Here is a 22919-nt window from a genome sequence, read left to right as displayed (position 1 = left end):
AAGAGCTTTTAATATGACACAAATGTCTTTCATTTTGGTGGGAAAGCAATGGTTTATTTAACAAATAGTTCTAGAAAAATTGACTATGAAGATGAAATCAAATTTAAATCCCTACTTCACACCATATGCAAAAGTGAATTGAAGATTAATCAAAATTACATGTGGAAAAACACAATTATTTTAGTAAAAGAAAAATTAGAGAATATTTGTTTTACATTGGCATGGGAAGAACTTCTAAGCAAGATAGAAAATACAAAAGTCACAAAGGAACAGTAACATAAATTGACTATATAAAAATAAAAATTAATGGGGCGCCTGGATGGTTCAGTTGGTTGAGTGACCTGACTTTGGTTTAGGTCATGATCTCACAGTTTGTGAGTTCCAGCCCCGTATCCGGCTCTCTGCTGTTAGCACAGAGCCCGCTTCAGATCCTCTGTTCCCCTCTCTCTGCATTTCCCCTGTTTGTGCTCTCTCTCAAAAATAAAAAATAAACTTAAAAAAAAAATTAAGGGGCACCTGGCTGGTTCAGGTGGTAGAACATGTGACACTTGATTTCAGGGTTCTGAGTTCGAGCCCCACATTGTGTATAGAGATTACTTAGAAATAAAATTTTTATAAAAAAATAAATAAAAGGACAAATAAAAATTTTTCATAGTGCAGCACCTGGGTGACTCAGTCAATTTAAGCACCCAACTTCAGCTCAGGTCATGATCTCACAGTTGGTGGGTTTGAGCCCCGTGTTGGGCTCTCTGCTATCAGCACAGAGCCCACTTCAGATTCTACCTCCCCCCCCCCTCCGCCCCTCCCCTACTGGCACACTCTCTCTTCTCTCAAAAATAAAGTTAAAAAATTGCATAGCAAAAGATAAGTAAAAAATGTATATTCAGAAAATAAACAATAGACCAAAAAATAGTCGCAACAGACAAAAGGTTTTATCTGCAATATACAGAAGTACTTAAAAACTTATAGGAAAAGGACCACACCAAAAATTTCAAAAAGGAGGAGTCCTAGGTGGCTCAGTCCATTAAATTACCGACTTCTGCTCAGGTTATGATCTCGGAGTTCAGGATTTCAAGCCCTGCATCTGGCTCCGCACTGACAGAGTCTCTCCCCTCCCCCCAACATGCCCCTCCCCACTTGTGCTTGCGCTCTCTCTCAAAAATAAATAAACTTAAACACAGAAGTGTTTAAAAAAATTTCAAAGAGGAAATCCAAATGTTCAATAAACAGGAAGGATGCTCAACTTCATTAGTATGTTAATACAAACTAAAGCAACAAAATCTAGTGCTTATCCCTTAGCAAACTGGCAGGAAAAAGAAGCTACAAGGTCTAGCAGCAGTGATGCTACCATCTATAAAATGGAAATGATGGCACAGAGCTCTACCATCGCCCCCTCCTGGCTTAGAGGAGCTTCTGTGAAGGTGGAACCTTGAAGACCGAAAAGCAGGGTCCGGAACGCCCAGGCTGAAGCCAGTGCAGCCATATTGGTTACGGCGGGTGGGGGAGTCGTTGCGACCGCTGCCATTGTCAGTTAGGGCAGGAGCGAACTTCCGGTCACCATCTTGAATGACAGCAGAGGCGGAGCTCTGACTGACATGTTCATTAAGGGCCGGGCTCCAAGGGCACCGCCCCGAGAGCCACGGAACGCTAACCGCGGCGTGGCGGGGCCGGCAGCCGTAGCCCCGCCCCCGGCTCTGGGCTCCACCTTTCGGCCCCACTTCCGCCGGGCGAGAGGCTTTAGGCGTCGCTGCCGTAAGTCGGGGAGGAGGTTTGCCGCATCACGGAAGATGGCGGCCGCGGCGGTGAACGGGTCGCCCGGCGCCTCGGGCTCAGGGCCTGCGGCGGCCTCGGGCGCAGTCCTGCAGGTCGCGGCCGGCATGTACGAGCAACTTAAGGGCGAGTGGAACCGCAAAAGCCCCAATCTTAGCAAGTGCGGTGAAGAGCTGGGCCGTCTCAAGGTAGGGTTCGGCGGGGGCCTCTACGAGGGGTCTAGACCCAGCCGAGTTCCCGGCCGTGAGCGAGACCAGGGCGGGCAGGGGGATCCAGTAGGGTGAAGGATTCGGAACTGCCAAAGTGCGGGCTTACAGGGGTGAAGAAGTGAGAGAGGTTTGGAACGGATCAAATACGGCCCCACAGTGGGGGGAGGTGTGATGGAAAACGTTTTGGTACAACCGAGTGAAAGGTTAATGTTTTGGTGTTTGGAGGCCTAGCTGAGAGTACCGGGGTTTTTCTCATGGCGGGGGCGGGTGGGTTCTTGACGAAAGCAGGTGGGGAATGAGAACCGGACAGGGTGATGAAGGAAGCCTGAGATGAGGGGTGTATGGTTAGACCAGACCAAGTCAGGATCGGAGATCTGGAGATTAGGGACGCATCTGTGGGGATGGGAGGGAGCAGCTGAGTTTTGAAGGCAGGACTGAACCTAGAAAAAAGATTCTTATAGAAGAGGACCAGAATGGTGCCCAGGGCGCTTCAGACTAACCGTGTTTGTGAAAGAGTACAAGTATTGTGGGCTGGACCAAGTCCCTGAGCGAGGTGTGTCGGATAAGGAATGATGTGGGCTGGATTATGGGGGGGGATGTTGGCTCCCCTCCCTCCCTGGTGTAGACCTGAGGGTGGATGGGAGTTGATAGAATGTGGGAAAGGTCTAACAAGAACTGAAGGTGCTAGTGTCCCCCCACCCCTTTGATTCCATTGAGTCAGGCATGAAGTATGTCTCCTGTTTACCTAGTGGGGCTATTAATAATTGTACCATGAGGTCCTCCTAAATGGGCACTCCGTGTGCCCAGGCCCTGTTCTGAGTGCTTTATGAGGACTGACTCCTTTAAAACTCACAACAACCTTATGAGTCAGGGATGATGATTAGCTCCATTTCCTAGGTGGGAAAACTAAGGATTAGAAAATATAAGTAGCCTGTTCTTGCAGTCCCATGGTTTTCTTTCCCTGCTCTCCTTGTCAGCTGGTTCTGCTGGAGCTCAACTTCTTGCCAACCACAGGGACCAAACTGACCAAACAGCAGCTCATTCTGGCCCGTGAGTGTCAACTGGGGTTGGTGGGGAGGGGTGATGGGCTGGCGGTGATGGGAGGAATGGTGGTCAGGAGAGGGACTCAGTCACCCCCTGAGAGCCTGCTCTGTCCCCCACAGGTGACATTCTGGAGATTGGGGCCCAGTGGAGCATCCTGCGCAAGGACATCCCTTCCTTCGAACGCTACATGGCCCAGCTCAAATGCTACTACTTTGATTACAAGTGAGGATGGGTCCTGCCCCTCGTTGGGTGGGGGCAGGGAGTTATATGGTAGGCTTTTTTTTTTTTTTTTTTTTTTTAATTTTAAGTAATTTCTGCACCCCTTGTGGAGCTTGAATTCACAACCTCCAAGATCAGGAGTCGTGCATGCTCTACTGACTGAGCCATGCAGGTGCTTTTTTAAATCGCTGCTGGTCCAGCCACTCAGGTCATCTTCCTTCACCCTGGAACTCCCTGTTTGCCTAGCTGTGTCTCCAGAGGCTGCAGGGTCAGGTGGTTGCCCTGGAGGTCCTTATCCTGGGATTGTACCATCCAGTCTCTGTTGGCCTCCAATCTGTTCCCTTCTCCACATTCCCACACTACATTTCCACTGCCCGCTCCTGTCACCTTTCACCTGCCCTGGCTCCAGCCTTGCCCCCTTGGATTCATCCCTCACGGCAGCCAGTAGAATCTTTGTGATACTAAATTTTGACCAATGTCAGTCCCCTACTTGGAATCTGTGATGGCTTTCCATAGCCCTCAGGCTCCAGACTAAACTCTTTCCTGTGGCCTCTGATGCTGTATCAGCCCTGACCCCTCTGACTTTGCTCCCTCCCCCCCCCCCCATCCTGCATCTGTCTCTCCCACTGGACTCCTAAAAGCAGAGGGATTTTGGTCACTGCTGTGTTCCAGTACTGCCTAGCATGAGGCTGGGCGTAGAGCAGGGATTTGCTGGATATGTGTTGAATATAAAACTTAATGATTTTTAACTCAATGGTGCCTGAGTGGATTAATGATGAAGAATTTGATATCAGGGGTGCCTGGATGGCTCAGTCAGTGAAGTGTCTGACTCTTGATCTCAGCTCAGGTCATGATCTCACTGTTCGTGGGATCAAGCTCCGCGTTGGGTTCTGCACTGACAGCTCAGAGCGTGCTTGGGATTCTCTCTCTCCCTCTCTCTCTGCCCCTCCGCTGCTTGCACTCTCTCTCAAAATAAATAAACTTAAAAGGGGTGGGCACCTGGGTGGCTCAGTTGGTTGGGTGTCCGACTTCAGCTCAGGTCATGATCTCGCATTTCGTGGGTTCGAGCCCGGCGTCGGGCTCTGTGCTGATCGCTTGCTCAGAGCCTGGAGTCTGCTTCGGATTCTGTGTCTCCCTCTCTCTCTGTCCCTCCCCTGCTTGCTCTCTGCCTCTCTTTCAAAAATAAATGAACTTAAAAAAAAGTAATAGAAAAAAAAAAGAATTTGACATCAGAAGTCAGGCAAACCTGAGTTTGAAAGTCATTTTACCACTTCCTGATTATGTGATCTTGTGCAAATGACTTCACCTTCCTAAGGCTCATTTTCCCCCCTAAAGGAAGAATGATAATTCTTAATATCATAATCGTAGCTAACGTTCACACAATATTTATTTTAGCCAAGTACTGTTCTGATCGTTTTACTTGTAGCCAAGTACTGTTCTGAATATTTTACTTGGATTAAGTCATTTAATTCACTTAACCCTTATGCGTTTGACCCACCTTCTATGAGATGGATGCTGTGGTAGTTAGGGAAACTGAGGCCAAGTCACTTTACTGAAGTAAAATCACTTGCTTGGGCCCATGTGGCTTGTGACTTCATGCCTCTCTGGGCTTCAGTTTCATCTGACTACCAAGGCCCTGATACTTCTCCAAGGAGACGGCACAGGGCCATCATCAGGGTCCCTGGAGCCTAGAGTGGGCGGGGCTCCTAGGCACTTAAGCCTTCCTTACCTTGTTTCCCCCACCCTGGTCCACAGGGAGCAGCTCCCCGAGTCAGCCTACATGCACCAGCTCTTGGGCCTCAACCTCCTCTTCCTGCTGTCCCAGAACCGGGTGGCTGAGTTCCACACGGAGTTGGAGAGGCTGCCTGCCAAGGACATCCAAACCAATGTGTACATCAAGCATCCTGTGTCCCTGGAGCAGGTGAGGGGGCAATGGGAGGGGCAGGTGTGAAGGTGGTGGTGCAGGCACAGACATTAGGGAAGACTTCCTGGAGGAATGGGCAGGGTTCACCTGCTGTTGGCTCATTTGCTCATTTGTCCACAGCTGTTGAGCCCCAGCCATGTGCTGGGTTGGTTTTCAGACCACTGCAAGCAGAACAGGCTGAAATCCATGATCTGGTGGGCATGACATTCAGATGAGGAAGCCGACAGTACATAAAAAGATTTTTTAAAAAAGATTAATTTATGTGGTCTGTCAGGTGTTAAGTGCTATGAAGAAAAAGTAGCAAGGAGGGTGGTGAGTCGGGGCAGGGGTGAATTTTTTAATAAGGTGGTCAGGGAAGGCCTTGCTGAAAAGGTGACATTCGAGGAAGACTTGAAAGGGGTGAAGAACCCAACCATACGGACATCTGGGGGGAAAGTGGTCTTGGTAGAGGGAGCAGCCAGTCCAAGGTCCAAAGGCAGAAACGTGCCTGGCATGACTGAGGGAAAGCAGAGGACAGTATTTCTGGAACAAGGTGAGCACGGTCAGGGGAGAGCCTTAGTACCTGAGGTTAGGAAGGAGTTCCTAGAGCTGAGGTCTCACGGGAGGATTTTGTTGGGGTTGGCGGGGAGGATGGGAGAGAGAGCAGTTATGGCCGGCAGCACAGCTAGAGCAAAGGAATGGAGGAATGAGCTTGGGGTGGATCCAGCTCTGTCTCTCCTGTGATTGGAGGATAGATAAGATAATTAGCTACCAGTCCAAGGCAGGTTGGAGAAGGAATGTGTGTGTGCACGTATGTGTACGTGTGTGTACGTGTGTGTACGTGTGTGTACATGTACAGACCAGGGAAGTCTTCCTGGAAGAGGACGTGTCCAGTCTGCCTGGGGAATGCATGACTGTATGGCAAAGGGTGTTCTAGCAGAGGGGATTATGAAGGCACTGGGGATATGGTGGGGCCTCATCTGGTAGCCCTCTGTGCTACCTCTTCCTCATCCTCTTTTCCTGCCCACCCCCACCTCTACAGTACCTGATGGAGGGCAGCTATAACAAGGTGTTCCTGGCCAAAGGCAACATCCCTGCTGAGAGCTACACTTTCTTCATTGACATCCTGCTTGACACTATCAGGTGCGTGAGGGGCCAGGGTCCTGTGGGGTTCGGAGAGAGCTGGGGCTCGAGTCAGAAGGCCCCAAGTTGAATCCCATTCTGGCCATTTGTGATCTGGGGAAGCTGGGCATATCGGTTCTCCTTTTCTGTGAACGGGAACTTGTCATGAGATTGTGGAAAACAGCCCTCATTTTACTCTGGGCCGTTAATCCATGTGCCCATATGTGTCAGATCCAGGGGTGGGCTTGGCACCCGGACAGCGCTCGGCAGACAAGAAGCAAGCCTGTCGTAGAAGTGCTCCAGCCCGCGAGGCATGTGACCTCACCTCAGATCACTTGAACTGTGGAACCCTCGGTTTCCTCTTCCTTAGAAAGGGGCCGTGAAGTCCCACTAGCCCCTCAGGGGTTGCTGCGTGCACAAGAGACATCGCACGGGCGGGTGGGCCGACATTTCCATGTGCCTTGAGGAATAAAAGGGTCCAGGTGGTGGTGGAGCTAGTTCATAGAGGCAAAGTGCCAGACTGAGCTGGGTTTCCATTTCTTGGATGGCAAAACCAAGCCCAGAGATGTGGTGGGAGTGAAGAGGGGATTTAATGAGTTTAAGCTGTTTGCAATTAATATTTTGGCTCTCCAGAATGAACAGGGAGTGACATAATGAGTGTCTGCTTACCTACCACTTGGTCTGGGAGATAAAATGCCTCAGAAATGGATGCATACACTCCCTGTCACTGTTTTTGCCCCGGCGCTGACCCCTCCTTTCATTTCAGTGATTTGATCCTCGGCTGTTTTTCTACTTCAGTGTTGATCTTGGTACCTCTTAACAGTGGTAGCAGGGAACCCTCTCAGGATCAGATCTAGAAATGGGGTACAGCACCCTTGTGTGTGTGTTGGTGGGGGTGGGGGAGCGTTCTGTAAAGAGGTCCTCTCACGTGAATCCCAGGCTGGGTTTCAGACAGTCTGAAGTCCTCATGGCTGAGAGTGGGATTCAGAGTGTGGGCCCAGGAGTCTGAGAGCTCTGGACCCTATTGTGGCCCTGGCTTTGCAATTCTGGTCAAGCTACTCCCCGTCTCCAAGCCTTGATTAAACGGGGCAGGTAGCATGTTCCAGCCATCAGTGCTGAACTGAAGGGTCAGAGTTCACACATGTCAGGCCGGGGAGGACAAGGCCTGGAGAGTTGTCTGTGCTCAGTAATGAGAGTCTCATCTTTCCCCAGGGATGAAATTGCTGGGTGCATCGAGAAGGCCTATGAGAAAATCCTTTTCACTGAGGCCACCCGGATCCTCTTCTTCAACACACCCAAAAAGATGACGGACTACGCCAAGAAGGTGGCTGGGGTATAGGGCAAGGGGCCGTGGGGTCAGGGGTGTGCTCACAGCAGGGTGGGATGGCCTAGAGGGACACTGGAGCAGGATTGCTGAGGTCGAAATCCATCTGTGTGACCTCAGGCCGGTTGCTGAACTTCCCTGAGCTTCAGTTTCCTGATCTGTAGAGTGGAGCTAGAATTTAACATGTGGGATGAGCACAGCACTTGGCATGAGGTGGAGGTGGACACGTGATACCTGTTGAGCTGTTGTCCTTAACAGAATTCCTTGGAGGTTGCAGCTTTTCTCCACTAGACTTTGCCTCACTCGGCCTGGGGTGTTTATGCAGGAGCAGTGCCCCTGGAGATGGTTTATGCATGTGGTGTACTCCCCCCAGTCACTGAGCAGGGTCAAGAGCAGAGCGGAAGAGGTGGAATTGAACTCGAACAATGGTGACAACTGATCTTTAGTGATCGTTTACTCTGGGCCAAACACTTCTCCGTGCTTTAGAGGTGTTGATTCACTGAATCCTCATAGCAGACCCAGGGAGGTGTGTGATCAGAGTCCGTGTCTCAAACACGGAGAAACGGAGGCACAGAGAGGTGAAGTTATCTGTCTAGAGTTGTGCGGGTAGAGTAGGTTGGTAGAGCAGAGCAGAGTAGGGTAGAGTACCAGCAGGCCCATGTCGGTTCGTGCTGGCTCTATGGGGTGGGGAGGGAGCCTGTGTGATCACCCCACCCATCTGTCATCCTTCCCTTTCTGCAGCGAGGGTGGGTTCTGGGCCTCAACAACTACTACAGTTTTGCCAGCCAGCAGCAGAAGCCAGAAGATACCACCATCCCCTCCACGGAACTGGCCAAACAGGTCATCGAGTATGCCCGGCAGCTGGAGATGATCGTCTGAGCCATCAGGGGCTGGGGTGGGGCAGGGCTTACGTTATTTAAAGCAGTTGCAGTGCAGGGCTCCCCCCAATAAAGGTGGATTGACATTCTCTCTTCCAGGCCCTTGTCTCCCCGGGCGGAATGATGGAGAGACAAGTTCCTTATCTCTGAAGAACTTAGAAGTTGGGGGGCCCTCTGGGGTCTGAGATAACCCTCTGTTGGGTCAGCCTCTGTCCAGTGGCCATTGCTCAGGGTTTCAAAACAGCTGCCCACTGCAGGGGCCCAGTTGCAGAAGGAGCCCCGGTCCCAGGCAGAGGGACGGTAGTAGCCAGCCGTGGACATACAGGGAGGCCAAGCTAAGGCTCGAGTTTTTCAGCGAAGGGGGTGAAGCATCACAATTTTAAAAATGTTTGCAACTAATTAAACCAGTTTGTTAAATGACCTATGAAATGGAACCCGTCTGTGGGCTACCAGTTTGAGACCTCTGTGGAACCATTGGTGTGGGCCCTAGCCTGGGATTGCCCTGGTTCCCACCCTTCCTGAGCCAGTGCTGTGACTTACGACCTCCTGTACCGCCCCCAGCCTGTATCTCCTGCCTTGAAGTTCTCGAGAAGGTATTTTAAGGCAGAGTCCAAATCTGGCTGAGCCATTTGTGGGATGTGGGATTTTCAACAAAGTCTTCCCGAGTCCATTTTCCCTGCTGTAAAAATGGAATGATCACCCCTGCTTTCCAGAGTGATTTGTGCTGAACATCTGAACTTGGCACCGATCAGCTCAAATGGAGCTCATGGGGTTAAGGGTAATGCGACTGTCTCACCTCTGGGCCCATCAGTCTGGATGCTGGATCAATGGAACCTCCGTTCTGCTGTTCTGGGTCCAGTCTCCCTGTTTCCAGGATGTGCTGCTTTCATGGAGACCTCTGCCCTCCCGATCCCATCCCTTCGACCCTAAGCAAGTGACTGACAGGTAGCTAGATATCTAGATGGTTATTTTATTGTCAAGGAGGGGGAGGCAGAGGGCATTGAGCAGACTGCACTCAGTTGGAATGGGTGGCCTGCAAATCGTAGTGCTCCAGCCCAGCCACCAGGGAGCCAGCCAGCTTGATGGTGGCAACCCAAGGCGGCTCGCTCAGGTGGTTGGTGGGCGTGCTCAGCCTAGGGGGAGGGTAGAATCAGCAGGGCATTGCCATGTGGCCAGGCCCTTAACCCTTATAGGTTTCACTTTCCCCATCTGTATGAGGGGCCATGTTTGAGCATCAAAACAGTCTAGGGCAAGGCTGTATCCATTCAAATTTAAAAGGGGGGCTAAGGTTTGCTGACTGTGTTCTGAGCATCCCCTCAACCTGTCCTGCCTCCACTGAACCCCAAGGGATCCAGAGCAGAGGGTCTGCCAGTGATTCAGAGTCTCAGGAACCAAGGTCAGATGGACCCTGATGACCAGATCCTGAGATTCAGTGTGTGTGTGTGTGTGTGTGTGTGTGTAGGGGGGTGGAAGAGGTGTAACTGAAGGATGCTCTCTGGATCTAAGGACTCAGGTGTAGCCTCTGCAGCACAAGGACTGGGGCATCAGTGCCCTCTGGCTGCCAAAGCCTTAGGTCAGGAGAAGAGGCTGGAGGGGTCAGGAGTGCCAGGGGCTAGGCCAGGACTTTTCTGGAGGCATGCATTCCTCCCCTCTGCCCCTCTCCCTGAAAAGCTTGGGACATGGTCCTTCTTGGTGCCCTCAGGACAGGGTCAAGGCCTTGAATAGGATCAGGCCAGCTGGCACCAGCTTCCCTCCCTGATGGCTCCAGAAGGTCACAGGGGCAAGGGTCAGCTTGGAGATCTGGATACCAAGAGGTTGGGCCTAGGTGTTCCCTCTCCCTTGTCATGGGTCAGGATGGTGTCAAGTTTCTTCTAGGTCCCCCGGGGGATTGGAACTCAGTTGGGTTTGAGATACAGCCAAGGGAAGGGTAATGGTTCAGCTGGAGTCAGGACACCAAAGCTGAATGGGTCTCTATCCAGGAAAAGTCGGGTTCAGGACTTTTAAGAGGTATTCCCTCCCCTCCCTACACCCCGACGACCTTCCCTCACCAGGCAGATACGTTGCGTGGTAGACGGCGATGACGCAGCTGGTGGCGGCAGTAACACTTGCAGGGACAAGAGTTAAGCACCTGGAAGGGCGGCCAGTGGCGAGTGGTGCCCGTGTTAGCCATCCCTGCTGGAGGAGCCCCGCCGCCACCACCCCCTCCACCTCCGCTGTCAGTCACGGTGGCTGCAGTACGTTCGCGAGGACCATCTCCGGGGGCGCCCGCCGCGCGGGTCGCACCCCGGGCTGCGCGGGGACCCTTGTTCCTGCGCGTGCGGGCCTTGATGGGCGCGGGCGCAGGCAGCGTTGGCTCCGCTGTGGTGGGAGCTGGAGACGGGGATGGGGCCAGGGCCGGGGCCTGGTCGGCAGCCAAGGCGAGGGGCAGAATGGGAGCCGGGGCGGGAGCCAGGGTCGACTCCAAGTGGCCCGGGACTGGGGTGGGAGGGCGGGTCACGGGCGGCGGCGTTGGCTGGAGCACCGGCGGCTGTGGTGTGGGCGGTGGCGCGGGAGGAGGCGTGGGCGGTGGCGTGGGCGGCGGCGGTGGCAGCAATTCCTGTGGGCCTGTTGGCCCGGGGCTCGCAGGCTCGCCGTTGGTGGGCACCGGGAAGATGAACATAGGCGGCGCCAGCAGGGCTGGTGCAGGCCTCCGGGACCCCGGACCCGGGTGCGTCTGCCCTGGTGGAGACGGTGGGGAGCCCCAGGGCCCTGAGAGCGTGGCCGCGCGCCGTCGGGGCGCCCCGACACTGCCGCCGGTTCCGTTGAAGCGGAAGTGGCGTTCAGCGCCATCGGGAGGGCTCGCCCAGTCGAATTTGGGCTTCGAGCCTGGAAAGGTGGTGTAGGGTGGCGGCGGAAGGGCCCTGGCATGGGACACAGGCGCCGAGGGGGGTCCAGAACACCCCTCGCCGTCTCCATTACCGCCTTCTGCTTCTTGAGACTCCCGAGGGACCTCTGCCGAGGGTCGAGAGGGCCCAGGAGCCAGAGACCCCTGCTTCAGGACTTCGGCGTAAGAGATGGAACCCGAGGCAGCGGAGAAGAGTCCTCCTCCTCCGCCTCCGCCTCCGCCCCCGCCCCCGAGCGAGGCTTTGGCAGCTGAGGAACTCGACGCTGCCGCAGGGGCCAAAGGGGGCCCTGACTTGAAGGTGACTTTACACAGCAGGCTCAGGCCAGACTCGGAGACCGCGGGCCGGGCCATTTCGCCCTCTCCTGCTTGGGGAGGTGCCCCTCTGCGGGCTCGCCTAGCCATCTGACCCTCGCTGCCGTGCCCCACCTGGCTTTCTGTGGGGGTTGTGGCGGGTGTGGCCAGAGCAGGAGTGATTCTGTGGCCCGGGGGCTGCCGGTCGGAAGGTGGCGGTGGCGGTGGCGGTGGCGGTGGCGGCGGCTTCCGCGGCGCCAAGAAGGGCGGACTAGGGGATGGGGCCCTCGGGAGAGAGTCGGGGTCCTCTCCAGTTCGTTGCCGGGGCGGCGGCGGCGGCGGCGGCAGTGGACGAAGGCTCGGAGGATCGCCCTGGCCGCGATGGCTCGCCTCCAGCAGACCGCGGATCCGGGGCACCGGCGCCGGAGTGCCCGTGGGTTTTCGCCACTTAGACGGCGCGGGCAGCAGGGTCCCCACGGGGGGCGGGGGTGGTGTGGAGACCGCGGCCGCAGCCGCCTCCTCTGAAAGGGGCGTCACTGGCGAGGGCAGTTCTAAGGTCAGGGGCAGGGGCGAGGGTGAGACCTGGGGCTCCGGGGGTACCAGGATTCCCGGGGGCGCGGAGCTGCCAGGGAACCAGACGCCCAGCCCTCGAGCCAGGCGCATGGCCGGGGAGGAGGGGGTCACCTCGGGCTCCACCGGGGATGTACGGCGGGAGTCAGAGGAGCGGTCCGAGGCCTGCTCTTTTCGGGAGCCTCCGCCCGCGGAAGGCTCCGACTGCACGTTCCCCATTTCTGACGGAGGTCGGGGACTGTGATCGGAAAAACTTCCGCCAGTCAGTCCGCCCAAACTGTGGGGACTCTACGAGGCTGACTGTATTTGGTCGTACACGTCCGCGCCAGACCCTCCCCTGTGCTCCAAGATCCGTTCAGGCACTCGTCTGTCACTAGTCTCTCGCTGCATTCCTGTTCTCTGACTCTCGAGGCTCAAGCCTTCTTCCCCATCGCCCATTCAGCTGCTGTCAGGCCTTCCCCCTCATGGCCCCATTCAGCTGCTATTCAGACACTTAGGCTCCATCCTCTTAGTGTACTCAGATTCGGTCCCTGTTCCCCCCACCCAACCCTCACCCCGGCTTGTCCCTCAGGTCACATCCCTACACCTTGGCCATGTCCCCGGTCTCCAGGCTCTAAGACACAGGTCTTGCCCGCTTTTTTGTCAGTCTGTCAGGCCACATCAGTGATGATGATGGTGCTCAGTAGCCTACAAAGCCTGCAAGGAGTTCAAGCTTCTCTCCAGGCCTTCAAACCTGGCTCTGGAGACCCAAGCCCCGCCCATGCTCTTTGGTCCCGCCCCCGATTGTGTATCGGGCCTCATCAACCCCGCCCCGGCCTGGCCTCGCCTCCGCGGTATTCTTGTCTTACTAACCCTTCAGTCCTCACCTCTAACCCTCCGATCCCTCTCTCTGTGACGATCATTTGAGTCTCTCCCTCTTCCCAGGCAGCGGCAGATCTTCGGGTCTCACTCTTAAACTTTTACGGCTCCTGGTCTACCAGCCTCCTTCAACACTCAGGCCCCACCCCTTCCCCCAAGCTCCGCCCTGGCCCCGTCTTCGCCCAGAGGTTCCCACTCACCGACTCCTCCAGCCGACCAAAATTCAGACCGCGGCCCCCTGGGCCCAGGGCAGGGCGGGGAACGGCCGTAGCAGAAAATAACCGAAAAGAACGGGGGTGAAAGCGGGTGATGGCAGGTGGGCGAGACAGCGGGGGCGGACCCCGAGATCTAGGCCCCGCCCCCGGGCTCGAGGCCCCGCCCTCCTGTGAGCCAGCAAGGGGCCGGCCCCTGATGAACCTGGATCTCCCTTTGAAATATTCCGCTGTCTTCCTCCCCGCCCCCAGACCTTGTGGCCCTAGGCCCCACCCCTTTAGTACGTTGTCCTTAGCTCCTCCCCTTTATAAATGCTCCGCCCCCTTCGTTATTCCCTCCCTCGAAGCCCCGCCCGTTACGGACACCGCAACGTAGCTCCTCCCTTTAGGCTCTCATGTGCTCCGCCCATAAGGCAATTTACTTCTAAACTCCGCCCTTTAAGGACCCCCACTGCATCTCTTCCCAAGACCCTCTCCTCCCTCAGGCCTGCCTAGAAGGCTCAACCACCGTGGACCCGCCCCTTCCATGACGCAAGTGCTTGTCCGCGCCCTCGGCGTCCTCAACGACTCTCCTTCCCAAGGCCCTCTGGCCCCGCCCCCTTGCGAAGGCTCCCTTCTCGCCCCACCCCTTTTCGATCCCTACCAGGTAGTCAGCCCCTCCCATTTAGAACCCAAAGAGCAGACCCTCACCTTTTAGAACCCTGAGAACAGGCCATGTCCCGGACCCTTCTCCCCATCCTCAGGGATCAATGGCGCGGATGAGTGGGAAAGTGGGGTGATCTTCTCTGGATCCCGAGAAAATGGGGGCTGGGGGGCTGTTCGCTGGAGCCAGTGGCGGGCTCTAGGACCCAGCGGGCAAGTACGCCCGCCTCGCGCTTACCCCTCCCCCAAGCCGCCCCCTCCCCCTCACCCATCTTCCAGGTTCCCCCTCCCTCCCCCGTCGCCCCGGCTCCCGGTGCCCGTCTCTAGCGCCGCCGGAGCCAGCGAGGGAGCCGGAGCGAACAGGAGGAGGAGGAGGAGGAGGCCAAGTCGCCGCCGCTCGGAGCCCGGCCGGAGCCTCCCAGGCAGGTGCCAAGGGGGGCGAGGGGGCGGGGGCTGACAGACTGCCTGTCCCGGTGAGGGGGCGGCCAGGACCGCGCTGCTCCTCCTGCCCACCGGGGCGCCCCCAGACCGAGGCTGGAAGGACAAGGGGTTGGGGGCCCCTAAACTGCGCGGCAGCCATTTGGGGTATCAGTCTCCATTTGGGGGCCTGGACTTCTCCGAAGACGCCCCATTCATAAAATTCCGAACTGGACCCCTACCATTGAGGAACTCTGGGGACCACTCCCCCAGGGAAACAGATGTGTGGGGAGCGTAGGGCATTCAGAAATCCCCGCGTCCCATCCCAGCTAGGCCCTGGGGGACCCCTGCCCTCTTTCTCTGCTTCACCTGTTGTCGGGGGAGGCGGGCGGACAAAGGAAGCAGCATCACGTGACTGCTCATTCACAAAATCCCATCCCATTGAGAAAAGGGGGCTGGGGGCGCTGCGACCGCCCCTTACCCTCCCGAAGGGCTGGGGAAAACCGGCAGCCTGCAGGTGGGGGAAGGGGCTAGAGCTCGCTGCCTGGGTCCCTAAGGTTCAGACGCCAGGGTCCCTGCGCTAGGTGGTAGTGAGGGGCTGGACGCTGATCACGATTACTGGGCGGAGGGCTACGTCCCCTGAGCTGGGGGGCGGGGTAAGATGGTTCTGAAGGATGCTGGGGCGGGGAGGGGGAGGAGGAGGGATCAATTCTCCACCTCCCCTCAGTCTCTCTCCCTTGCCTTCCATGGGCTGGGACCTGAGGGAGCAGGCTTGATTTTTGTGAATGAAATGCACTCTGGTTGTGTCTCGGTCGTCCGTTTCTGGCTTCCTCTGCCTCCATCTCCCTTTCGGCCTCTCTCTGGCCATTTCTGGTTCTCTCCCTGCTCCCTGCCCATCTCCCGTTGCTGGGTGACTCAGTGAGCTTTGCATCCGGTCTCATTCATAAATCCGGGAAGGGGTGGGGGGAAGAGAGCCTGGGTTTCTCACCCAGCCAGTGGCCTGGGCGGCCGAGTGTGGAGGCAGCGTAGGGGGATCTGGAGCTGAGTTGATGGGCTCTAAGAAAATACATATGCGCAGGCACCCAGCTGTGAGGGGGAATGATGGGTGGGGCTGTGGGAATGTGCTGAGGGATGAGAAGGAGACTGGGTTGATAGGGGAAGAGCAGGGAGGGGGAAGGGAAGTGGAAAACTGGGGCTGTGGGGGTCAGGATGGGAACGATGGGGAAAGGGACGAAGGTGGGTGCGGAGAGAAAAGGTGGATACGGAGAAGGTAAGCATGGGAGAAAAGAGGTGGCATGAGGAAGAAAGAAGCCATGCTGGAAGAAGGTGGGCATTGGGGGTGGGGGGAGAGGCAGGTATGTAAGGGAAGGTGAGAATCGGGGCCTGACGGTGCAGTGGATCCAGATGTGAGGGAAGAAGAGGGAGATGAGGCTTGGGGCGAACGCTGAATGGCAGAGCAGGATCGGAGCTCACTGACTTTGTCCCTGTCTCCCCACCTCCTGCAGGTACATGGTTCAGGTCCGAGCCGTGGTGATGGCCCGAGATGACTCCAGTGGGGGCTGGCTGCCTGTGGGGGGCGGGGGCCTCAGCCAGGTGAGCGTTTGTCGGGTCCGAGGGGCCAGGCCCGAGGGGGGGGCCCGCCAGGGGCACTACGTCATCCACGGGGAGCGCCTTCGGGACCAGAAAGTGAGCCACCCCGGGGCGTGGGGGTAGGGTGGGGGCATGGGGAAGTAAGGGGATGGGGCTGGGAGTGCAGAGGTGAGGTCAGGTCGTCTCCCAGCCCAGAATCAACCTGGGGTGTGGGATGTGGTTTGGAAGTGAATACCTGTCTTTGGATAAGAACTGGGAGTTTGGGGAATATCTGGGGTATTCGGCAGGTCCTGTCCACTGCCGTTGCCTGGAGGGCTATCACAGCAGCCTCCTCACTGGCCTTGCCCTGCTCCTGCTCTCTCCCTCAACCGCAGTCTGTTCCACAGGGGCCCTGCTGACCCCTGACTCAGAACCCTCCTGTGGCTCCATCTTGCTCAGAGATCCTTGCCAGGAGGCCCTACACCACTGGCCCCTGTCTGCTCTAAGTATATGGAGGCATTTGGTGGGGAACCATCTGGAAGCGTCAAATAGGGTTTCCAGTCCTATATGTGGGTTCAGCAGGAGTATCCTGGGCTGTCTGGCATGAGCTGGAAGGACACTGTCAAAGTTTCAGCTGGGGATGTGGTAGAAAGACGTGGATTGTTTGAAAAGGCTTGGGGGATGGGTTGCATCTCAGAGCCGAGGTCAGAAGGAACAACTAGGGGGATTTGAAATGGTGTGAAGGAATACAGTGACGTTGGGCCAGGATATGAGGAAACATCTAGGGTGTTGACCAGCATCTGAGGGGGAAATCTATGGGAGTTTGATAAGAATTTGGGGGTAGTGTTTTGGGAGATTATTGGGGCATCAGAAGGAGATTAATAGTAATACCTTGAGATGTTCAGCAATGTTTGGGGGGGTATTATTGAGTCAGAAGGAGGGATGTTGGGTTATCAGAAGGGGCTACTAGGAAAAGGAAAATGTGGAGACCAAGGGCTTGGGGGAAATATTGGAGCATCAGAGGTGTGCTCAATAAAATTGGGGAGTGGTGTTGGGGTGTCGATCAGGGTTCAAGGGTACACCTAGGGTTGAGAAATGAAATTTGTGGGATGCTTAGGTATGCAGATAGACTGAGGGTTAAGAGGAAGACACAGGCATGTCTGGAAGGGGGTGTCTGACCTGCCCCCTCCCTGCCCCCTCAGACCACCTTGGAGTGTACCCTGAGGCCAGGCTTGGTTTACAACAAGGTGAACCCCATCTTCCATCACTGGAGCCTGGGCGACTGCAAGTTTGGGCTGACGTTTCAGAGTCCCGCAGAAGCTGACGAGTTCCAGAAGAGCCTGCTGGCTGCACTGGCTGCACTGGGGCGAGGTGAGCGGTGAGGCCGTGGTACTGAGGGATGGGGTGGAGGGGTGGGAGAATCTGGAGCCTGGCCTGGGGAGCTCACTGTCTGCCTCTCTCCTTGCCCCAGGCTCGCTCACCCCCTCTTCCTCCTCCTCTTCCTCCTCCCCTTCCCAGGACACCGCAGAGACTCCCTGCCCTCTGACGGTGAGTCTCCTCCAGGACACGGCTCTGCTGGGGGTGCCGGGGGGGCTGTCTCTATCAAACATTCTTGAGCATCTCTGTATATCAGGCACCATGCCACATGCGGGGGACACAAATCTGGGCCCAGACTGTTAGTGTCAACTTAATGCCAGCTATCCTTGTTTTCCCATTCTGTCGTGGGTCACACATTCATTCAAGGGTATTTATTGAGCACCTTCAGTAAGTAGTGTTTTAGGCACTGGGGATACATCAGTGAACAAAACAAAGTCCCTTTCCTCATGGAGCTTCTATTCTAGTGTGGAAAGGCAGAAATTTTTTTAAAAATTTACTTTAGAGCGAGAGAGAGAGAGAGAGAGAGAGAGCGAACGTACACGCATGAGCAGGGGAGAGGGGCAGAGGGAGAAAGAGAGAGAATCTTAAGCAGGCCCCACACTCAGTGCGGAGCCCCACGCGGGACTCAATCTCATGACCCTGGGATCATGACCCGAACCGAAATAAAAAGTCAAATGCTCCACCGACTGAGACACCCAGGCGCCCCAAGGTAGAAACTTTTTTTTTTTTTAAGATAAACTATCTTTTACAGTAAACAAATTAATGACAAGTCCAGCCTTCTAGTTATTCAGGGTATAATCCTTGAACTCATCCCTGACTTTTCTCCTTTTTTATGCCCCTCATCCAATCTGTCATCAAATATTGGCCTCCCTTTCAAAATGATTAGAATTTGAATGTCCAGCCTCACCCTCCAGCTGCAGCATTCCCACCAGCTTCCTATTGCCAACTGCCCCCCTCCTCTTCCCTACTGCCTGGAAGTTCCCCCCACACGGCCAGAGAGACGCTATTGATATCTGAGTCAGATCATGGCCATTCCTCTACTCAGACCCCTTCCAGAGCTCCATCTCACTCAGGGTAAAGGACAAAGCATATAAGATCCCATAGCATCCGGCCTCCTATCCTCCGTTTTGCTCACTCTGTTCCAGCCACACTAGCCTCCTCACTGTTACTCCTACACAGCAGACACGTTCCTGTCTCGGGGTCTTTGCACCGCTGTTCCTTCTGTCTTGGAATACTCTTCCCCAAATTTCCACATGGCTCGTCCCCTTATTTCCTTCAGGGTTTTTATACACATATCGCCTTTCCTGAGTAAGCTGTTTAAAAATCGCGTCTTCCAATGCTCCTTATCCCGTTCTAATTTTTTCCCCATCTTCTAGATATTTCCCTTATTTCCTCTCTAAATAGACAATTTTCTTACCTGTTAGCATATTGCCTGTCTCCTGTGCTAGAATGCCAGCTCCAGGAGGCAAAGATCTTTTGTTGCTTTCTTGCTGCATCTCCAATGCCTAAAACAGTGCCTGGTATACAGTAAGTGTTCAGTAAATATGTGTCGAATAAATTTATTGAATGAATAAATGCACATAATGTCAGACGCGATTTGGCATTTGCTGGGAACAGTGGGAGTTGCTGAGACTTAGGAGAACAAAACTGGTTCCCGGGGCAGAAAAGCCGGAGTCCCAGGGTCAGGGGAAGATGTGGGTGGGGCTACCCAAATCACGCAGACACTTCCCACGTACTGAGTGCTCACTGTACTTTCCGCTCTCTGAGAGTTACGCTGTACTTTCCACGCTCCGTCTTACGTCCTCACAGTGGCCTTTGTGAGCCTGGCATGTCATGGGTGCTCAATGAATGTTTACTGAAGCTAGTAATGGATGAAGTCAGAATGATCCCCAAGCTACAGAAAAGAGTCCGAGGTCTGAGAAGTGATGTTTCCGTTTGTAAGGGACGGTTGGTTTGGGTGAGGAAGGAGAACATTCCTGGTGGGTGAAGCTGCCCCCGTAAAGGTGTGGTGGTGGGAATGAGGCAGGAAGGTGGCTGGCTGGCCAAGGGAGAAGGGTTCTGGGAAGGGAGGATATTTTGATGTTCCATAGGTTGGTGAGCTGAGCAGATAAGAAGAGGGGGTCAAATAACAATAACCATTTCCAGTCTCCCCATACTTCAGGCATCCTCATGCCCTTTACAGTGGGCCCTAACCACATCCTTATGAATAGACACTATTATGATCCCCATTTTGCAGAGAAGGAAACTGAGGCTCAAAGAGATGAGCTCACTTGCCGGAGGTCACACAACCAGTCAGTGGCAGAGCCGGGGCTTGAACCGAGGCCTGTCTGGCCACAGAGCCCTCGCTCGCCACGGGAGGGGGTCTATGTGAGGGCATCGGCTGTGCCGGGGGTTCGGCTCTGAGGCCGCCAATCTCCTCCAGTCCCATGTGGACAGCGAGTCCTCCTCCAGTCACAGCCACCAGGAGACGCCTCCCACCGCCGCGGCGGCGGCCACTATCATCACCGTGGAGTCAGCTTCTGGCTTCGGGCCGGCCACGTCCCCCCAGCGCCGGCGCTCCTCTGCTCAGGTGCGACCTCTGACCTCCAGCAGAAGTCTGGGGCTCCGGGTGAAGTGGGGCAGGGTGCTGGGCCCCGAGGTAGGCGGGAGCTGAGACCCCCAGAAGGGCAAGAAAACCACAAACAGATCCTGGGGGCCGGCTGACTTGAATTGATGGCAGTCGTGGTGGGAGGGTGCTTGGAGACTTCGGTCCTTCCGAGGGTTGGGTGAGGGCTTCCCGTGTCTCCTGCGCTCTTGAAGATTTTGGAAAGTTCTGAGTTCTGAACTCAAGGGTTTGGGGGACGGCTGGGACAATCTTCGAGTATATGAGGGAGTTTTTTGTACTCATGGAAGGAGTTCTTTAGACTGCTTAATTTGTTAGGAGGGCCATGGTATCCAAGGAGGTTAAAGCTCCCTGGGGACCAGATTCCTGCGTCCTGAAGGAGGAGATGGCTGGGGTCCAGAGTTCCCAGATCTGGGAGCTGGGACTTCCTGAGTCTTGAGAAAGGACAGGCCTGGAAGCCTGGACCACTGGGTCCTTAAGGTGCGGGCTTGGTGCCTTTGGTCTGTTCTTTGATATCCTCTGTCCCCTGTGAGAGGAGTGGGCTGAGGGCTTGGAAGTCAGTGCCGGACCCACACACTCAGGATCCCAGGACAGCCTCCTAGGATGAATGAGGCCTGAGGCGGGGTCTTTGGATTCTCAAGTCTTCTGCGACTGGGATGGATTGTGGTGGAGTGTGGGGGTCACAGGCCCTGCTAACCTGTTCTCCTGTCCCTTCGTCCCGCAGAGCTACCCTCCGCTCCTACCGTTCACGGGGATTCCGGAGCCCTCAGAGCCCCTGGCCGGGGTAGGGGGCCCGGGCTGGGGCGGCCGTGGCTATGAGGATTATCGGCGCGCTGGGCCGCCCGCACCCCTCGCCCTGTCCACCTGCGTCGTGCGCTTCGCCAAGACCGGCGCGTTGAGGGGTGCAGCCCTGGGGCCTCCCACCGCGCTACCCGCCCCTCTCGCCGAGGCTGCGCCCCCAGCGCCCCCGGCTCGCCCACCACCCGGCCCCGGCCCTGCCCCTGCGCCGGCCAAGGCCTCCCCGGAGGCAGAGGAGTCGGCGCGCTGCGTGCACTGCCGTGCGCTCTTCCGCCGCAGAGCTGACGGGCGTGGTGGCCGCTGCGCGGAGGCCCCGGACCCGGGTCGCCTGCTGGTGCGCCGGCTCAGTTGCCTGTGGTGCGCCGAGAGCTTGCTCTACCACTGCCTGTCAGACGCCGAGGGCGACTTCTCGGACCCGTGCGCCTGCGAGCCGGGCCACCCGCGTCCCGCCGCGCGCTGGGCCGCGCTGGCCGCCCTCTCCCTGGCGGTGCCCTGCCTCTGCTGCTATGCGCCCCTGCGCGCATGCCACTGGGTCGCGGCACGATGTGGCTGCGCTGGCTGCGGGGGTCGCCACGAGGAGGCGGCACGGTGAGGACGGCCTGGTGGGTCCAGTAGCTGCACCGAGGACCCAAAATTGAGGGTCCAGGACCCTGGACTCTGTTCGGACCCCAAACCCAAACCTAGGCACACCCGGAACTTGGAGCTTGAGTTTGGATTGAGAGACCCCAGACCTGGAACCTGGACCCCAAATCTAGGACTGAGAGACCCCAGACCCAGCTTCATTGGGATGTCTGTCCAAGAGGTCCCAGGCATCCTGAGTTCTGGTGTCCCCATCCTGCTGCCATCCCCTCCCTGACCTAGACTGAGGAGACTCCAGGCATCCCCCACACTCTACACCTCGGGCAGGCTGGAGAGCATCTGTATCCCTGAGAGATGCAGGGCCCTGAACCCCAACTCCCTGTTCAAATAACCAACCCAGACCCTATCATGCCTGACGCCATGAACCCTCAGATTACAGCCCTGGAGTTAGTCAGGAGTTACCAGTACCCGACCCTGCCTGTATACAATTCCTCCCAGATCATGAGACCATAGAACCCAGATTCACCCCAGAGGGTCACCGAATGCTCACCTAAAACTTGGGGCACCCATATCTGAGATGTTCTTGTAGCCTCCAGGACCCCTGAGACACCAAACTCTCTTACAATGCCCTGAGTCGTTGGATATGCCCAGATGTTCTCTGACCAAGATGACTTGGGAGACCCATCTCAGGGTCTCTCCCATTCCCCCCAACCAAGATCCAGATGTCAGACTCCAAGATGCTCTGGGAGCCAAGGACCAAAGACCTCTGTAGACCCACCCACCCCAAGGCAGTGTTCCCAGGAGCTTTGGATCTCCTATATGGGACTCTGATGTGCCTCGTACTCCCCTATGTAGTACTGAAGGCCACCAACACCTTGGGGCCCAAGACACTAGTCCCAAGTCCTTTTTCAAAACCCATTAGACTTGGATTTCAAGCCCCATAATAGTCTGGAATCTTTGGCTGCTTTGTATCCACAGATCCTCAATTCCCTAAAAGCTGGAAGCCCAGCTCCCAGAAGATGGGATGTTCATGGCAACCCAGACCTCTGACCCCTTGGCCCCCAGCCCCTGAGCGACCCCAAGGTGCTTTGGGAGTACTGGTCCCAAGACCCCAAGGTGCCATTGATACCCCAAATTCAGGGCTCAAGCCTACACAACATTGGGATTGTCCCTGCTCAAGACCTTGGTCCCTCCATACCAGAGACAGAACTGAAGTGCCCCAGGGCCATAGCACCTTCAGATCCCAGATTTCTTTGGACTCAAGCCTCTTAAGCCTGATACTCCCCAAGACCTGGTGCCCTTGAATCCTGATGTCTATAAGCCCCTGAAACCCCAAGGTCCCAGACTTCTGAATTCAAGTCCTAAGGATCCCAGTCCAAGCCCCCAGCATCTCACAGAACTACCCTTTTACTAGGGTAAAAAAACAAACATTTTGAGCTCATGTTTCTGAATTCCAGAACTACCCCAGAGCTCCCCCACTCCCATCTTTAGGACCTAGCATTGCCATAGATGATTGTGCAAGCTGTTCACTAATCAAAGCCACACAGTCAAGGTGGGGGTGTGGCTGGAATTCACACTGCACTCTGCTGGCTACACTGTGCACGAAGTCACTTTTTAGGCTAGCTATGGATCTACACACACACACACACAC

At 55.8% G+C, this 22919-nt stretch overlaps 3 protein-coding genes across 7 annotated transcripts; 2 read left to right on the top strand and 1 right to left on the bottom strand.

Annotated features, from left to right (window-relative positions):
• The first annotated feature begins 1580 nt into the window (after positions 1–1580).
• PSMD8 (proteasome 26S subunit, non-ATPase 8) lies at positions 1581–8889 on the top strand. Its single transcript, XM_058708870.1, has 7 exons — positions 1581–1958; positions 2957–3029; positions 3143–3245; positions 4998–5163; positions 6188–6288; positions 7480–7591; positions 8333–8889. The coding sequence occupies exons 1-7, from the start codon at positions 1596–1598 to the stop codon at positions 8468–8470; spliced, it is 1056 nt and encodes a 351-aa protein (XP_058564853.1). The 5' UTR covers positions 1581–1595; the 3' UTR covers positions 8471–8889.
• Positions 8890–9419: 530 nt separating this feature from the next.
• On the bottom strand, positions 9420–13383 carry GGN (gametogenetin). Of its 2 annotated transcripts, none has more exons than XM_058708859.1 (3): positions 13273–13383; positions 10518–12452; positions 9420–9602 (listed from the first exon to the last, which is right to left on the bottom strand). In XM_058708859.1, exons 2-3 carry the CDS (start codon positions 12431–12433, stop codon positions 9485–9487), a joined length of 2034 nt encoding a protein of 677 aa, XP_058564842.1. In that variant the 5' UTR covers positions 12434–12452; positions 13273–13383; the 3' UTR covers positions 9420–9484. The 2 variants fall into 2 exon arrangements, with proteins under 2 accessions (XP_058564842.1, XP_058564843.1); XM_058708860.1 differs by lacking the exon at positions 13273–13383 and adding an exon at positions 13081–13209.
• A 138-nt stretch (positions 13384–13521) lies between these two features.
• On the top strand, positions 13522–22518 carry SPRED3 (sprouty related EVH1 domain containing 3). Of its 4 annotated transcripts, none has more exons than XM_058708863.1 (6): positions 13522–14348; positions 15849–15936; positions 17115–17283; positions 17384–17460; positions 19712–19858; positions 20616–22518. In XM_058708863.1, exons 2-6 carry the CDS (start codon positions 15853–15855, stop codon positions 21279–21281), a joined length of 1143 nt encoding a protein of 380 aa, XP_058564846.1. In that variant the 5' UTR covers positions 13522–14348; positions 15849–15852; the 3' UTR covers positions 21282–22518. The 4 variants fall into 4 exon arrangements, with proteins under 4 accessions (XP_058564846.1, XP_058564844.1, XP_058564845.1 ...); XM_058708861.1 differs by having other exon boundaries at positions 15849–16029; XM_058708862.1 differs by lacking the exon at positions 13522–14348 and having other exon boundaries at positions 14411–16029.
• The last annotated feature ends 401 nt before the right edge of the window (positions 22519–22919 follow it).

Source organism: Neofelis nebulosa, chromosome 17 (genome assembly GCF_028018385.1).
Source record: "Neofelis nebulosa isolate mNeoNeb1 chromosome 17, mNeoNeb1.pri, whole genome shotgun sequence".
NCBI classification, from domain to species: domain Eukaryota; kingdom Metazoa; phylum Chordata; class Mammalia; order Carnivora; family Felidae; genus Neofelis; species Neofelis nebulosa.
The sequence above is the reverse complement of the archived record's forward strand: the minus strand, read 5'-3'. Positions and strand labels throughout refer to the sequence as shown.

Bases quoted from the DNA above. Each gene is read 5' to 3' on its own strand.
- PSMD8 (XM_058708870.1), top strand. From the start codon at position 1,596: ATGTTCATTAAGGGCCGGGCTCCAAGGGCACCGCCCCGAGAGCCACGG. The intron at 3,246-4,997 runs GTGAGGATGGGT...CCTGGTCCACAG, and splicing joins TGCTACTACTTTGATTACAA to GGAGCAGCTCCCCGAGTCAG. The intron at 6,289-7,479 runs GTGCGTGAGGGG...ATCTTTCCCCAG, and splicing joins ATCCTGCTTGACACTATCAG to GGATGAAATTGCTGGGTGCA.
- GGN (XM_058708859.1), bottom strand. From the start codon at position 12,433: ATGGGGAACGTGCAGTCGGAGCCTTCCGCGGGCGGAGGCTCCCGAAAA. The intron at 9,603-10,517 runs GTGAGGGAAGGT...CCCTCCCCCTAG, and splicing joins CCACGCAACGTATCTGCCTG to GCTGAGCACGCCCACCAACC.
- SPRED3 (XM_058708861.1), top strand. From the start codon at position 15,853: ATGGTTCAGGTCCGAGCCGTGGTGATGGCCCGAGATGACTCCAGTGGG. The intron at 17,284-17,383 runs GTGAGCGGTGAG...TCCTTGCCCCAG, and splicing joins ACTGGCTGCACTGGGGCGAG to GCTCGCTCACCCCCTCTTCC. The intron at 19,859-20,615 runs GTGCGACCTCTG...TTCGTCCCGCAG, and splicing joins GCCGGCGCTCCTCTGCTCAG to AGCTACCCTCCGCTCCTACC.